General features: G+C 28.8%; 1 protein-coding gene across 1 annotated transcript; it reads right to left on the bottom strand.

Moving 5' to 3' along the window:
* Positions 1 to 6,429: 6,429 nt before the first annotated feature.
* On the bottom strand, positions 6,430 to 9,425 carry LOC102620613 (gamma-terpinene synthase, chloroplastic). Its single transcript, XM_015528175.3, has 7 exons — positions 9,169 to 9,425; positions 8,805 to 9,072; positions 8,141 to 8,537; positions 7,701 to 7,919; positions 7,396 to 7,537; positions 7,038 to 7,286; positions 6,430 to 6,824 (listed from the first exon to the last, which is right to left on the bottom strand). The coding sequence occupies exons 1-7, from the start codon at positions 9,403 to 9,405 to the stop codon at positions 6,534 to 6,536; spliced, it is 1,803 nt and encodes a 600-aa protein (XP_015383661.2). The 5' UTR covers positions 9,406 to 9,425; the 3' UTR covers positions 6,430 to 6,533.
* Between the last annotated feature and the right edge of the window lie 6,876 nt (positions 9,426 to 16,301).

Here is a 16,301-nt window from a genome sequence, read left to right as displayed (position 1 = left end):
AAAATATTGAGCAATGCATAGCAACGCGGCTAGCATGCAACTTTTGAATTTTGGCACCAACGCTATTAAATTTGAAGAATTTGAAAGTCATTGAACCATTTTTAAGGACTTTTTGCCATTGCATGGATGGTAAGCTTTGGCTAGAAAAGTAATTTGCCATTTGAGACCAGCCCAAAATGTGGAGTGCGAGAGCTTATGTGATAAGTTCTCTAAGAAAATGCAAAGAGAGTTGTAGGACGTGCGATGCGAATGACCGCTTAAAAATGCTTGTGAAAGGGTGCTCAGTATGTACATTTGATAGATGTGAGAGAATTTGTCTTTGGAAGATTATTTTGGGTAAAAACTTATTTAATTCTTGTATTTTAAGATTATTATTCATTTAGTCTCTATATTTTTAAAAATATCTTGAAATATCTCTGCCGTTAAAGTATTGATACTCTTACCATTACTTTTTATTTCTTTTGGCTTATTTTTACAATATAACCCTTTTATAATAATTTTTTTGTTTGGACATTAATAAAAAGAAAATAATTAAATTACCAATTTAATCTTAAAAAATTTAAAAACATTATATTAATTTTTAATTGTCAAAAATTAAATTGTTACTTTTTATTTCTTTTGGCTTACCTTTACAATATTACCCTTTTATAATAATGTTTTTGTTTGGACATTAATCAAAAGAAAATAATTAAATTACCAATTTAACCCCAAAAATAAAAATTATATTAAATTTTTAATTGCCAAAAATTGTATGCAAACTACCAAGTGTGCAAATGGTGCTTGCAAAAAAGTTAATATAATTTTTTTATTTTCTAGGGTTAAATTAGTAATTTAATTATTTTCTTTTTATTAATGTCCAAACAAAAAAATTATTATAGAAGGGTAATATTATAAAAGTAAGCCAAAAAGAAATAAAAAGTAACGGTAGGGATATCAATACTTTAACGGCAGTGATGTTTCAAGACATTTTTAAAAATAAAAGAATTAAACGGAGGCTAATCTTAAAATATAAGGACTAAATAAACTTTTACCCGATTATTTTCTTTAATAGTACTTAAGAGTATTGGATGTACTTGAATATTTAAGAAATTAGATTTTTATTATTTAAATTTATACTCTATTAATTATTAATAAAATTATTATTTTCTCTTATCTTCGTAGACATATGCATTATTATTGAACCACGTTAAATTTGTGTGTGTTTATCTTTGTGAACTATTTGGTGCATACTGATTCCGTAATTGCGAGTAGGTGGCAATAGATAAAAACAAATGGCCATTTTGCGCACAATATAAAACAATTTCACTCTCGGAAGCCACGTGGCTAATGGATTGTTGTCTATGTAATTTATTTTCAAGGGTTGGAATTTAGATACCAAATTTGTAATGAAGTGGTATCTGACATGTCATCTATAAATTGGTACTGTTAAATTATCTCACTAATAAAGGTATAAAAATTCAATTGTTTTCAAATATATGACAATTATTAATTGATGATACATTATTTCTAATACAAACTTTATATCTTAAATATATAAACATATCAACACATTACCCCTACATCAATGATTTTTTTTTCTTTTTTTTATCCTTTGCGAGCCATGCTTTTCAAGTTAAAAAATGCAGCAAATCCCTATAGTTCGTTGTCTTACAGGAAAAAATAATAATAATAATTGGTTTTACATTTGGCCTCAGGCCAAACCCAGTTGATTTGAATTTCGTAATAATTTATTTCGTTGTGATAATATATTTCCTCTATTTGTTTCCAGAAAACTCCTATCTTTGCAAGTTGCAACCATAGAATTTTTTTTTTTAAATAAATGGGTTGGTAGTATTATTATGCCCAGTGGGAAGAATAATGACAATCACTGGTGGAGTCAAGTATTGGACTAATTAGGGCATGGTCTCCAGTTGGTTTTGAAAAAAAAAATGAAGAGTAATTTTAAATAAGTCTACTTTAAAGAGTTTGAAATTTAATCCTCATTAAAGAAAAATTAAAAAATTTATTATTCATTAGATATTATAATCCTACAAACATGAATTAGCCACAGATAAATGTACACAAAAGAAATTTAACAAAACTAGATAATAATTAAAAATGATGGAACAATAAAAATATAAAAGTTTCTCTATTTTTTTTTTCTTCCTTTTCTTATTCTTCTTCTTACACGAACCTTAGTAGGGACAATGGTGATCAATGAAAATCTATAAATTTATCATTAAATAATAATATAATATAGTTGTAGTGTCATATATTTTTATTTGAATATTTTAAAATTGTATATTTTTTTAAAGTAAAATAAAAGTTTTGGATAGGAATGAAAACCTCACTCACTAATAATTTTGCATAGCCACCAAAATAAATGGGTTGGGGTAAAACGGCCGGCTTGTTGTATTAATAACCCGGCCCGTTTTTGTACATTGGACTCGAAGAATCAAGCTCTAAGAACCTAGGCCTCAAGCCCAGTTATGATTCATTTAAAATCATTATCCAATTCATTGATTTCATTTTATAAGAACGGAAATTATTCACCGTCTATCATTTTTTTTTTAACTTTTTAAAAATACATATTTTTTTTTGTTGAAATTTATTTAAAGTTACATTTCTTTTCACTTGTCCACTTTCATCTGGATACCGTTAAGAAAACTAAATGAATATTGTATAAATGACTTTTTACTCTCAAATATAAAAGATAAATTATCCACCGACCACCTATTTTTTGTATTGTTTCAAAAATACAAAATTCTTAAGTTTTTTTTTTCTAAACTCTACTTGAAGTTATATTATTTTGCACTTGTCCACAACTGTATCGTTGTGAAATGATAATTTTATCCTTATGATGTCAGTAAAGTTCTAACGGTGTTATAACGAGAGTGGATTAATGAAAAGAAATGTTAATTTTAGGTGGAGCGTTGCCAAAAAAAAAAAAAAAGAATTGTGTTTTTTTTAGAACGGTGAAAAAACGAATGGACGGTAGATAATTTCCCTTATTTTTATGTACATTAGTCGGTCATTCAGTTTGGTAAATTAAAAAAGTGAGTTTTTTAGTTTAAAAATAAATGTTCTGATTAATTTCAATCGAATACTATAAACTACTAAATAAAACATTTTTAAGTTATACGAATGTAATTTTTATGGTATATATTAAATTCAATATTATCATCAATAATAATTTCTTTTTATTAATAATGATGAAATCACTGCGTGAACATATTTTATCCAAGTCCAATCATGTATTTGATAGGGGGTACCTAACAATTATAATGATTATTGTTTTTTTTTAGAGTTCCTCTTTTAAACTTCTTTGGTCTATTTATGTTTATCGGTGCAACCATTTGAGGTGTATAATTAATTAGGATAATTTATTCTTAACTGGTGATGCAACTCTTCTATTTGTAATCTTCTATCTTTTCTAATAAAATTTTCGAATTATACCCAAAAAAAGGTTTGAAAATAAACATCTAATGAAGTGTTAATGGCTTTTTTTTCATCAATTATTATCGGATGGAAATGTAAAGTTAAGGTTAAGGTTAGTTTTTTTTTTCAATAAAAGTTCCTATTTTAGGAGGTCGATTTGCCACCTACTCATCAAATTTTTAATTTTTTTAGTATTTCGTGTTACATTGAATTAGATAATAAATTACTCCCCCCCCCCCCCCCCCCAAATTCCTTATCAATATATGAATTGCTTTTACAAAATAATAATAAGCAGGAGAATGATTCTAAGGTCGTTAATGTTTCTTATTTTTATTACTTCCTTTCGTATTTTTGCTTCAATTATCCGTTACATCTCCAATGTTATAATTTTAAATTGAATGATAAATGATAGTGTTTTTAACAAACAGAACATCAACACTGACAACAACAATATAATAGTAAAAGTTCACAAAAATTGAGTTTCTTATATAACAATATTAACGTCCGGTAATTAAAAAACAAATTAAGGAATTGAAGTATAAAAGTTGTGACTAGACCCCAAAGTCCCACGTCCACATGAAGCAAAACAATTTCATTTTTCTAAAAACAACATCATATCAATAAGTTCTCATTTTTCTTTTAAAAAAAATTACTTTTAAAATAACAGATCACAGATTTGAACCCTACTCACATAATGAAGAAAAGAAAATTAAGTTATTGTTAAACTAAATAATAATGATAAAATATTGATTTTGGAGCATGGTATAGATATCTCTTATGTGCATATTAAGCATAAATATTCAAGCTATGCATGATAGGGTCTTGTTAAGTTATATCACATATAACTTACAACAAATTCAAAAATAGTTATTCATGATCTTTTACTTGTTTTATATGCTGTCATTTCTTAATCATGAGTCTTTTAGGTTGTTTTAAGTTATATTATATGTAACTTACTAGCTAGGGTTGGCAATTTGTAAGCTTGAGTTGGGCTTTTCTAAGCCCATATTATTGAAACGAAGCCTACACCTTTCAAAAGCCCCTGAAAATTTGGACAAGCTGAGCTTAGGCCGGGCCTAGGCTTTTTAATTAATTATAAAATAATTTTTATAAAGAAAAAAATATTTAAATTAAAGATAATTATCTAATACATAATAGAATAATAGTCCAATATACAAAATATTAGTAACACAATATAATAAATCACAAATACTAATATAAGAAATATATTAATTTAGTATTTTGATTTTTTACTTAATTTTTTTTTAAAATTAAAAAGATTGAATTTTTTCCTAGACCATTATCCAAGCCCCATCTATGTGGGCTTTACATTCTTCAAGCCTATATCCAGGCCCAATCCATGCGAGTCGGGCTTTAAGGCCACGAGCCTGCTCGAGCGGCTTTTTTGCCAACCCTATTAGCAGCTGCCTGCATGATAAATTTTCACACAATTCCATAATTATATTATATAAATTACGGTAAACTCATAATTATAACTTGTTAGTAGATTATAACATAATTTTAGGGAAAAATAACCAACGACTAATCAAAAGTAATGTGAAATATCAATTAAAGAGTATGAGATTGAAACATTGAATAATGAAAACAGTGATGTCATTTCATTGGAGAGAAAGTCAATAAATTACTGATTATAGATATTATGAGAGAATGCGGGCAATCTCCTATGTCATTAGTCAATATTTCAATAACAAATAGCAAAACTCTTCGTGAATTGATCATTAAACGGACCGCAACAATTAGAGGAAAAATGATTCTTTCAAATTACCATATTGTTTACTTATTCCTAGATAAGAAGTGATCAAAAGCATTTGTGAAAGAAATCAAGAGCGGATAGCGATTGTCAATTAACAATGATGGCCCAACAAAATACTGCTTGATTAGATGATTCGAACGTGGACATCATTTTTACGTACGTGCTATTATAATTACAAATATTACTCATATTTTATGACCATGAGTTGGGTGGGGATAATTCTACCTCACTATTTGTGTAAAATTACAGCAATCTTATATATATGCATGATTTTTTTGGGCAATTATCCACCGACCACCTATTTTTTTAGACTTTTTAAAAAATGCGCATATCTTTCTTTTTTTAATTGATTTTCACCCAAAGTTACGAAATGTATTATTTATCCACTGCCATCTAAACTTCATGAGAGAAGTTACAAGAATATTAATAAAATAACTATTTTACCCCTCCTTAATGTAAAATTACTATTTCACCCTAATTAAATGAAAAAATATAAATTACTTCAATTTTTCTTTGCTATTTAGACATTAGATAATAAGTTAAACAAAATAATTTGGAATATTTTTACCTTTTTTTCCCTTGTTCTACCGCGTTTAAATGACGTTGATTTTTGTTATGCAGCTAAAATGACAATTTTACCTCTATGACATCAACAAGGTTATAACGGAATGTAAACATAAGTGGAAAAGTGCAAGAAAATATAACTTTTAGTGGAAATCAACAAAAAAAAAAGATATGTGTATTTTTGAAAAAAAAATTGAAAGAATAAGTGGTCGGTGGACAATTTCCCTATTTTTTTATAAATATAAATTAACAATACAAATTTGACGATTAATAAATAAAATCTTTCTAATATCTTTTTTCTTACTCGGGTTTCTTTGACCATCTTTAACTATTCAAGTTATTTTAACCTAAGTTTTATATGACTATTTTACCTTTATAATATAAAATGAGTAAATTTTCCCAATAAATATATATATGTTCTTTCTTATATCTAATAGTTTAAGTATTCAATTTTATTAAATTATAATCTAACATAAATCTAATAATTTTCAATACTGTATACGTAAATAACATGAATTTAACAGTATGATAATTCACATGGGTATTGTATCATACATATATTATGTTAATTTAATTAAAGATTAATAATTATAATAACAAAATATTACTGACAAAAATGACAACGAGATAAGAGACCCAAATAATATTTATTTATTTATTTATTATGAGGAGGAACGATTTGGTGACCACAGTCATGAGTCTTATAGTACGCAACTGCATGTTTATTTGGGAGATCTAGTACACGACTGTAAATCCTTATTATGAGAAATTTACGTAATTAAGGAATGGGATCAATAAATAAAGACAATACACGATCCTTGGTATTTTCTTGTACACCGTGTCCATCTCCATATAGGTACATGCATTGAGACATCCTCACCAAATTCATTGCAATCCCAATAAAAACATCGGGCAAGTAAGGTGGGTTTCCGAATCGAGCACTGTTCATCTTCATCCATGTCTCGGCAATCAAATCTCGTATATGTTCACGAGCCTCATCCTCTGAAACTCTAGTTTCATGCATGTAACATTGAATTGATTTGGGAACATCTCCCCTCTTCAGCTCATCCTAATAATTAATTAAATTAGCAACTATTATAAACAACATTAACAATTAATCAATTATCTAATAATCAGATCGTGAGTATTACGATTTGTTATGGAGAATTTCCTATATTGCTAAGAACAGGTCCCGGACTAATAATAAGAATATAATTGTGTTCTCAGCGGATATGAGATATTTTCCATAACACAATTAATATTAAAAATTAATTAATTGTACCGATGATGTTCCCAAATCGTCTTCAAGTCGTACAATCATTGATGAAATACGAATTATATCGGGAGAATCCTGCAAGAATTCCAAGGCCTCCTTTGTTATTGGATTTGCTGTAAAAGCATACGCATGGATTAGCATTACAGGTGCTGTTACTGAAATCCAAGCGTTTTCCATATATTCTTGAAGAGTTGGTATGTAGCCGCTGTTGTACCACTTTGCCTCCACTAAATATGATTTGCATTGATCTGCCCACTGATTTTATATATTTATATAACGAATTAATTAAATATGATATAAGATAATATCAAATAAAAAAGTATAAACTAAGTTAATAAGAATAAAATGTTTAATTTTTTGTTACCGCTTTCTTAAGATACGGAATGATCATGCCAACTTCTTGATCTCTAAGAGCAATAAAACCCATTTCATTTACGGAATTATAGAGAGCATGAAAGCACAGCTTCATATAGTACGGAAGTTGCTCTGTTGCAGTGGCGTCCCATCTAATATATTCATTATTGCAATCAATATAGAAAATATTAATTATTGTTTGTGATCATGTTTATAATATATAAATTCATGGCGACGTATTCAACTTATAATGGAAAGCAACACCATCTCATGTTCCATAAATTCATAAGGTATAAAAAAATAATAAAAGTAAACCTCTCAACTGCATCAGTGAATAGCTCAAGTTCGTCCAAGGTCCCATAGACATCATAAACATCATCGATTGATGTTAAAAGACAATTAACCATTGCAGACATCCTTCTACAATATCCAAACTGAGGTTCGAATATATCCCCCACTGTCCAGAAGAAATTCTCCACTACTCTGTCTCTTGCAAAATTCAACTTCTCCCCAAGTCCTGTTTTCTTCCACCACCTGACCACACATTATAATTAGAATAAAATATATTAGCGTACATATATGCATGCTCAGTTAGACTTAATCTTTGTTAAGTGTGGTTGTCTGCTTTTTTACAACACTGTCAAGAGACTGTAAATGAACTTTTCAACGATATAAATGCTTTTTATAATATTATAGAAGGCGAGTCCGTACTTTATGAGAAGGAATCCAATGAGATTATATATCTTAATTCTTACCTTGACACATATTTGAGATCCTCTTGGTGTATTGCTTGCACAATATTATAGTCAACTTTAGCAAGCTCGAGCAAGATAGGGTTCATGTCTGGTCCACTTTCGTATACATCGATGAACCACCTTGCCGCCAATCTTCGCATCCTCCAATGTAGTGGAAGTTCCAAAGCATGTTTCACTAATGTACAAAGATATTCATCATCATTTTTGTCAATATCATGCTTGGCCACCCATTCTTTGAGATATGCGGTGGTGAACCTTATAGCGTCACGAAAGATACTGCTTTCTTCTTCTACCAGGAGGTATGCAGCTTCATGCAGAGCTAACATTCCTTTGCATTCGTCACTGTGGCTTGATAACTTAAAGCTCTCCTTCTCATCCATGAAACGTGAAAAAGTTTCTACAAGTACATGTACATACATGTGCATGCATGCATTTCAATCATTCGTATAAATTAGTAAATAATCGAGCTCAAAGAACTAAAATGAATGTCTTTCAAGATCGATGAATAAAGAATGTAAATTTTTAGAAAAATGCTAAGGAGACGTAAGCACATTCGGAAACAGTGATAAATCGATGCCAGCTATTTACTTTTGTTTTTCAATTAAGTAAACCGGCATTATTTTTTTGTCTAAGTATCATTGCACGAAATTGCGTGAATGCGTACCTTTTACAGGGTTTTCGTAACCATATTGCCTTAGGATTCTAAATTTGAGTGCTCTGGCATATAAACTTTTATTAGTATTCTTGTTGTGTATCCTATCCAAAGTTCTTTTTATTTCATCCTCAAAGTGATAAGATACTCCAAGTCTGTGCAGATTATCGATGAGCTCAAGTTGATGTAAAGGATCTAAATCCACCACTTTATTATCCTGCTGTAGCATCGCGCTTACTTGTTCCTTCAGCTTTTCCAATTGTCTGGCATACGATTCTCCCTGCATGGTAAATCAAATCAAATAATGTTACTTAATTAGTCACATATATATTTAAACTAACTGCAGACAAATTAAACTAGTTCATTAATTATGTACTTTATATTTACTGTCAAGTGATTGAATATAATCAAAACTCCAAATGGTTGGCCCGTAATCGGCAGATCGCCTAATAATGGTTTGATCGACAGGCTTAATAGTAGTAGTGGATGCAGCCATGGGATATTGGACTCGAGTAATAGGAGGAACAAAGCCATTAACTTTGCTTGATAATGGTAATGATAATCTGGTGAAATTGCATGCCGCAGGTAGTGAAGATAGCAGATTAAGAGCCATGACTTAGAATATAATTTCAAGGATTCTATATATGAGGCTTATGTTACATGGGACTCTAATCCTTCATGGTTATATTTATACGCGACCATGGAGAGAGTCCAGAACATTTGATGGGATATTAATTGGTGCAGTACTGTTACAAATTTGATTCCGCGCAAAAATTATTACAAAAAAATAAAGATGAAAATGAAACATGACATGTGACTCATTGACTTGTTTAGGAGGAATTCAGTTCGTTGCTAAATAATTAAGTGATACAAAATTGAAAAATCCAACCCAACCCGGAGGGAATAATATTGTAGGAAAATGACTCATTTATTTTAAAACTCATCCATTGAGTATTTATAATATATTATTAAATATATTAGAGATATCATGTTAGTTATACAATAAGCAATGATGTGATGACATGTGTGCATTTATTTTAAAAAATTACCATGTAAATCACAAATGCCATACATGCTTTACTTAGTTATATTACATCCGACGTATTTTAGAATTCTTATATATTATATGATTGACTAATCATTTATATTAGAAAGGGACAATTCCTAATGGTGGGAATTATTAAATAATATTAGGTTGTAAATTTTACAAACCAGTGTACATGGCACAATATTTTTAAAAACTTAGTAGACGATTTTAATCAAATTAGTAACATTTGTTGAGAAATAATAGCATTTTTCCTCAACGATTTTATTTTAAATTTGGTTTTGACCAAAAAGAATTCCTCCTTTAGGAGATCTATTTCCACTTACCCCACGAAAGGTTATTTCAACAAAATACAACGATCAAACATTATTTCACAGCTCTCTTTATGAGAGCTTGACACGCGGGCCATTGTTTTTAATAAAAAGAGAGACCTGCCCACCATATCAAAGTCTTTCAAAATAATACATCGATATTATACACATCGAAAAAGATTTCGATCGAGAATTAAAGTCCCGCCAGATTTACGCGTCGTAATTTGACTTCTATAATTTTGTAAATTGATTTATGACACCGTAAATCTATCTTGAATTTTAATTTTGGATATAATACACACACACACATAGCTTCTAGTAAAGGAATTAAATTTTCCACACACACACAGAGGGTTGGCATCAGTTGAATTTGGTTCAATAGAGAATTGAAGTAAATTGAAAAAAACCAAAGTAGAGTATGAATTGAACCGAATTAGTTTATTGGTTTTTCAAATATAAGTATATTTTTATTTTCTTACATAATCTAATAATTTTATGACATAAAATTATTTTTAATGTCTTCTTATATCATGCTATGTGGTATTATTTATTACAATAAATGATATCAATTTTTTTTCCATGGAAATTCTGTTTACCGGCCAGTTCAGTACCAATTCTAGAAATTTGACCCAGAACGAAATCTGAAATTCTGTTTGATTCTCAGTTAATATTTATCGATTTTTCTGAAAATTTAAAACCGAACTGAAACAAAAAGAAAAAAAAAAATTGAACCGGCCTAGACTTTTTTAAACATGTTCGGTTCGGCCTGCTCTTAATATTAAAAGTTTGAATTTGAAGAGAGGCGGGTAGGTATGAGCTCTATCGCCCATTGAAGTTTTTAGAAAAATTACATACAGTTATTTTCTTATTTTGTGTACATTTAGAATGTTACTATTAATATTTTTGTTCTATTTAGTAATTGGGACAGACATATGGCCCTTTAACTTGGCACAATTTTTTTGGCCTTTAGATTATTAGTATATCCTTAAGTAAAACTAGAGATGGATGGTGGCGTAGCTTTCCATTAATGAACGTCTTACTTTTTTTTTTCACAAACATTCACTATAAAAATAGAATAATTGATAATTAAAAACTGTCAAAATAAGGGTGTATTTGACAGTTAAAAAATGTCAAGTATGCATGTGTCAAATATTCTTGTTTGATATTTATCAAAATTATCAATTATATTTTTCATTTAAAAATAATCTTTCTTACGCCTTTTAACCATCAAAATATTAGTAACAAATTAACAATATAAAATTGTCATATGGGTATGATAGTTTATAATACTCATATATTTATGACTAAAAAACATATCAATTACACATGACGTGTTAAAAATATCAAATTTTACACCTTTTTAAAGATAAAATTGCAATAATAGAATCTCTTTGTAAACTTCACATGATATAAATTATAACATTGAAAAGGTGCTTAGCCATATGCCATGCAAATTTACCCCAGTTTTATAGTATATCCTGCAATTTAAATCAGACACAAATTGATCAAATCACAAGGGTACTTCACTTTACTTTCTATATAGGGAATGATAATCAAATTGAATGTTGCTTTACTAGCATGCTAGGCTAATGATTAAACAAAATCATTCTTGGAAAGTCATAGTTAAAGTCACAATAAACTAATGTACTTCAATTAAATCATCTGCTCTTTACCTGCATTACTTCTCTTTTGAACTTTTTCTTTCAAATCAAGTCACTAATATAACTGGTCTGCTCAGAGCAATTTTCATTGGTCTCATCTTCAATATAAGTATCTTTTACATTAAGCTGACTTCAAAAAACAAAAAACTATATTTATTTATCACTCATTCGGTTCATGGACATCATTTTAACCACATTTGCTAGTAGAATCAGCAATTGGTTTAAGCTAAGTTAATGATCTAACATTTTCACAAAGTATACTTTAATTTGCAATAATCTCCTTCGTGAATCTCATGATAGAGTAGCCGCATTCAGCATTACCAATCTGCATGAGCACCCTAACATCATTCCATTTCAGATTAATCTTAAGAAAAGTGCAAATAATATAATTTTCTAAAAATAAAAAACAGAAAAAAAATAGAAATAGCTTTCGCTTTTTGTCCCGAGAATCATGGAGTTAGAAATAGCTTAAGAGATTGAATCATGACTAGAAATAGAGAAGAGCAGAAGCAAGACTTGTCTTTTGATTTCTGTTGAAGAAGAAAAAAATTAATTAAATAAAATTTAGTCCAAGACAATAAACTAACTAGCTACTGAAATGATTTGAACAATCCATAAATGAAGTATTAAATTAAGTATGCAAATTTCACATGTGGCAAAACAACATATACAGTATGATGAAACTTCTAACAGTGAAATCGACTGTTGAAACCATTAACTAAACAACAAAAATAAGTGCTTATATTATAACTGAAGAATCTGATACAAGAGCCACAAAATAAGTATAAAATCATATGCTATTATAGTGTTAAATAAAAAATTAGCATCATTTTTCAATTAATATATTACACCTATAGTCTTTCCGCTATTTTTGTCGTTGTTATGTCGTTATTACCTTCCCCAGCTCTCTTGCTTTACATCTAATTGTACTGGTTAATTGATCATAAAATTCAGGTGATTCTAAAATCTCAACAAAATACATAAATGTGATTTTGGTTGATAAAAACACAAGTTACAGAAGAGGTTAATAGTTTAATTAAGTTCATGAGAGCAAGGTACGAGAGAGAAGCATAAGGGAGATCTTGTAAGTCCATTCTCTCTTCACATGATCTAAATATTTATTTGTAAATGATAATGCCACAAATTCATTCCTACAATCACACAAAAACTGAGAGAAAGAGAGATGGAAACCCATTCAAATTTCGAAATAACAATGGTGACATGAGTAGCTTAAGCCAAATCATAATTCTGAAATAATCTATAATTAATCTAGCATGTTGTCCTTAACCTCTTGAACATGCGCTTCCTTCTCATCTACTTTTTTTTATCCCAATGATAAATGAATCACTACTTAATTAAAAAGCAACACTTACTAATCGTGATAAGTTACAAAGAACATCAAATTAATAACATTCAAATAAAATCCATCTGAATTTTTTCAATTCAACTCAACGAGATATATACTTTCAAAATGAAATTCATAATTCGACATTATTCGTATCAACACATCGAAATAAGAAAAAATAAAGTTGAATTTTTTATATGACAACTAAAAGATGTATCTTTCGAAGAGCCAAAATTATACCTAGCTTAATCATCAACAAAACTGATAACTAGTGCCAATATCCATTCATGGACAGAACAGGGGAAGCTAGTTATAGGTTTGTATGTATCAATTTTAAAGCTTTCTGGTTTTAGTTTCAGTTACAGGAAATGAGCCTATGATTTTAACAAAGTAAATCAAAATCGCTACGATTCATAAAATTTAGGAAAAAAAATCAGGCCTCAGTAAAATAATCATCAACGTGCATAAAATTAAATGAGAATACAAAGTGAAATTGTGAAACGCAAAATTTAAATGAGAGCTTAAATGATTTAGGAATATGTTTCTAAGTTCTAGATGGAAGCCGAAATCAAGCGCTAAGCTTAGCAATCGACATTTCTCAAACCAAAAATTGTGACTGTCTATGACTGATATTAAATCAATTTGACAAAATAGTGAAATCACCCATACTAATTGTTATCTGAAATTGAAACCCTAGAGTGAGTTTACAATCTCAATAAATAAAAATCTCATTAATTAAAGGCATTTCGAGTAAAGAAATCAAACTTAGGGCATTGAATAGAGACTAATCATGTGAAAGAAAGCGAGAGTGAAATAATTACCTTAGTTCTTCTTCGCACGATCGAGGAGTGAGAAAGAACAATGGAGACAAGTCCTAAGGTAGCGTTTACATTTTGCATTGGAATGTGAATCCTGAGAAGTGGGAATCCTGAGATTAGGAGTGTGGGGTGAGAGTATGAGTAGGTTGTTTACTTACACTAAAATGAGAGTATAGAATTGATATCAGAATCCAATTTATGTGTTTATATTGTCTTCGATTGGGAGTAAATGATTTCAAATTACAGGTTTATCCTTATTTAAATAATTATAGTTTTAATTAGAAAAATAATAAAAATATATGAAAAATTAAATATTTATTTCATTATATTTGTAAATTAATAATTATTATTATTACCTTCGACGACGACAACACGTACTCAGCTCAGGCGAGGCATTCGGCGTTCGATGACATCGTTAAGGATATAGAGTGGTTTTCGATTTCAACTGCTTGTGAGTGGTGGAGGTGTGAGTTGTGAACGGTTTGGTGAGTGAGTGATGTTGTTGTGATGATGTCTGCACTTTTTTTATTTAGGTTACTAGATTTGTTGATTTGTTCTTTTTTTTTTCAATTATATCTTATATATATTTCAATACAAATTAGATTAAATTAATATTTAATTAAAATTAATCTGGATCCAGATATCTGGTTTTCCGGATACACTTGTATCCGGATCCGGATCCGAATTCGCAAGGATTATAATTCTTAAACTCCAGATCTGCATTTTTTAAAGTGGGATTTTTCCGGATCCGGATCTTTCGGATCTTTGTGGATCCGGACTGGACCCGAATTTTTTTGCCATCCCTATACAACATCTGTAATATTATGGAAAAATAACATAAACATGTTAAAACATAAGGATCAATAATTTCTAATATACATTTAAAGATTAACAAACATTAATAATTAAAAAAATACCTGAGAGGATTGTGTTATCATTCACACGTATATCAATCAAATTTGAAGATATGAATTGGAATCCATTGATCAGAATCTTAATAGTTTCTTCTTCTAACCTCTTAAGTGAAGTTTTAACCAAGAAAATAATCTTAAACTGAGTTGAAAGTGGTTTGTAGTCACCTGTAGTTGAAATAACTTTCAAATTCTTGACACTGTACAAAGAACCCTCACTCAACATGTGCCTAAACTTTATCACTAAATTTTTCCTGATTGTTGCATGCATTACATTTTCCGACAAAAAAAAAATGCTACATTAAGTGTAAAACAATTGGGAAAAAAATTAGAGAAAACAATGGGAGAATGACTTTATTATACAACATTTTCATCAATAAAAATCATGTTCACACTAATCAATTCTCCATTCTTTTTTGTATGAATAGACTCACACATCATACAAAGCATAACCCTTATCATCCAGCTATCTTTATCATTATTCAACTCATGAAGAAAAGAGTACTCCATGAAACACACAATACTAAAAATTCAAATAAGTCAAAAAATAAAAACACAAGAATATTTCTAAAGAGAATGTTGGTTAAATAAAAAAAAAACTCAAACATAACAAATCTTAAATACTTAATGTTTATAGAATTTGAAGAAGGCAAAAGACACTAAACAAAAGGTTGCATAATTAAATATGGGATTATGGCATTAAAATTAGGTTCTAGTTGCATTAGTGATGGAAGATGAAGGAACCTTCCTTCCTATATTAACTACTAAAGTTTTAAGCTACTAAAGTTTAGTTGTTGGCTTAATAAAATAAATGAATTTTTCAAGACTTATAATTAATTATTATTATTAGTTACATATTGTTGCATTTAAATAGAAATATGAAGAAACATGTAATCTTTTGTAATCTAATAATTATTTTCTATTTTTAATATTTTGTAATGTAATTATGTTTTAATCTCAACCAATATATTAGATAATAAAGAATATAAAAATGTGAGAAATAATGATGCCACAAATCTTAAATACTTAATATTTATAGAGTTTGAAGAAGCAAAAGGTACTAAACAAAAGGTTGCATAATTAAATAAGAGATTATTACATTAAAATTAGGCCCTAATGGCATTGTTGAGGGAAGATGAAGGAACATTCCTTCCTATATTAATTAATTGATGTATTTTAAGACATTAAAGTTTAATTGTTAGCATGATAAAATAACTGAATGTTTCAAAACTTATAATTAATTATTATTAATGGTTATATATTGTTGAATTTAAATAAAGAGATAAAGAGACGTGTAATCTTTTGTAATCTAATAATTATTTTCTATTTTTAATATTTTGTAATGTAATTATTTTTTAATGTCAAACAATATATTAGATAATAAAAAATACAAAAAGATGAAAAATAGTGATGACGCA

This window comes from Citrus sinensis, chromosome 8, assembly GCF_022201045.2.
Source record: "Citrus sinensis cultivar Valencia sweet orange chromosome 8, DVS_A1.0, whole genome shotgun sequence".
Lineage (NCBI taxonomy): Eukaryota > Viridiplantae > Streptophyta > Magnoliopsida > Sapindales > Rutaceae > Citrus > Citrus sinensis.
This window is presented reverse-complemented; position numbering and strand designations above follow the sequence as displayed.

Excerpts from the sequence above, each read along its gene's own strand:
- LOC102620613 (XM_015528175.3), bottom strand. The coding sequence starts at position 9,405 with ATGGCTCTTAATCTGCTATCTTCACTACCTGCGGCATGCAATTTCACC. Across the intron at positions 7,920-8,140 it reads GATCTCAAATATGTGTCAAG|GTGGTGGAAGAAAACAGGAC; the intron begins GTAAGAATTAAG and ends ATGTGTGGTCAG. Across the intron at positions 7,538-7,700 it reads TTCACTGATGCAGTTGAGAG|ATGGGACGCCACTGCAACAG; the intron begins GTTTACTTTTAT and ends TGAATATATTAG.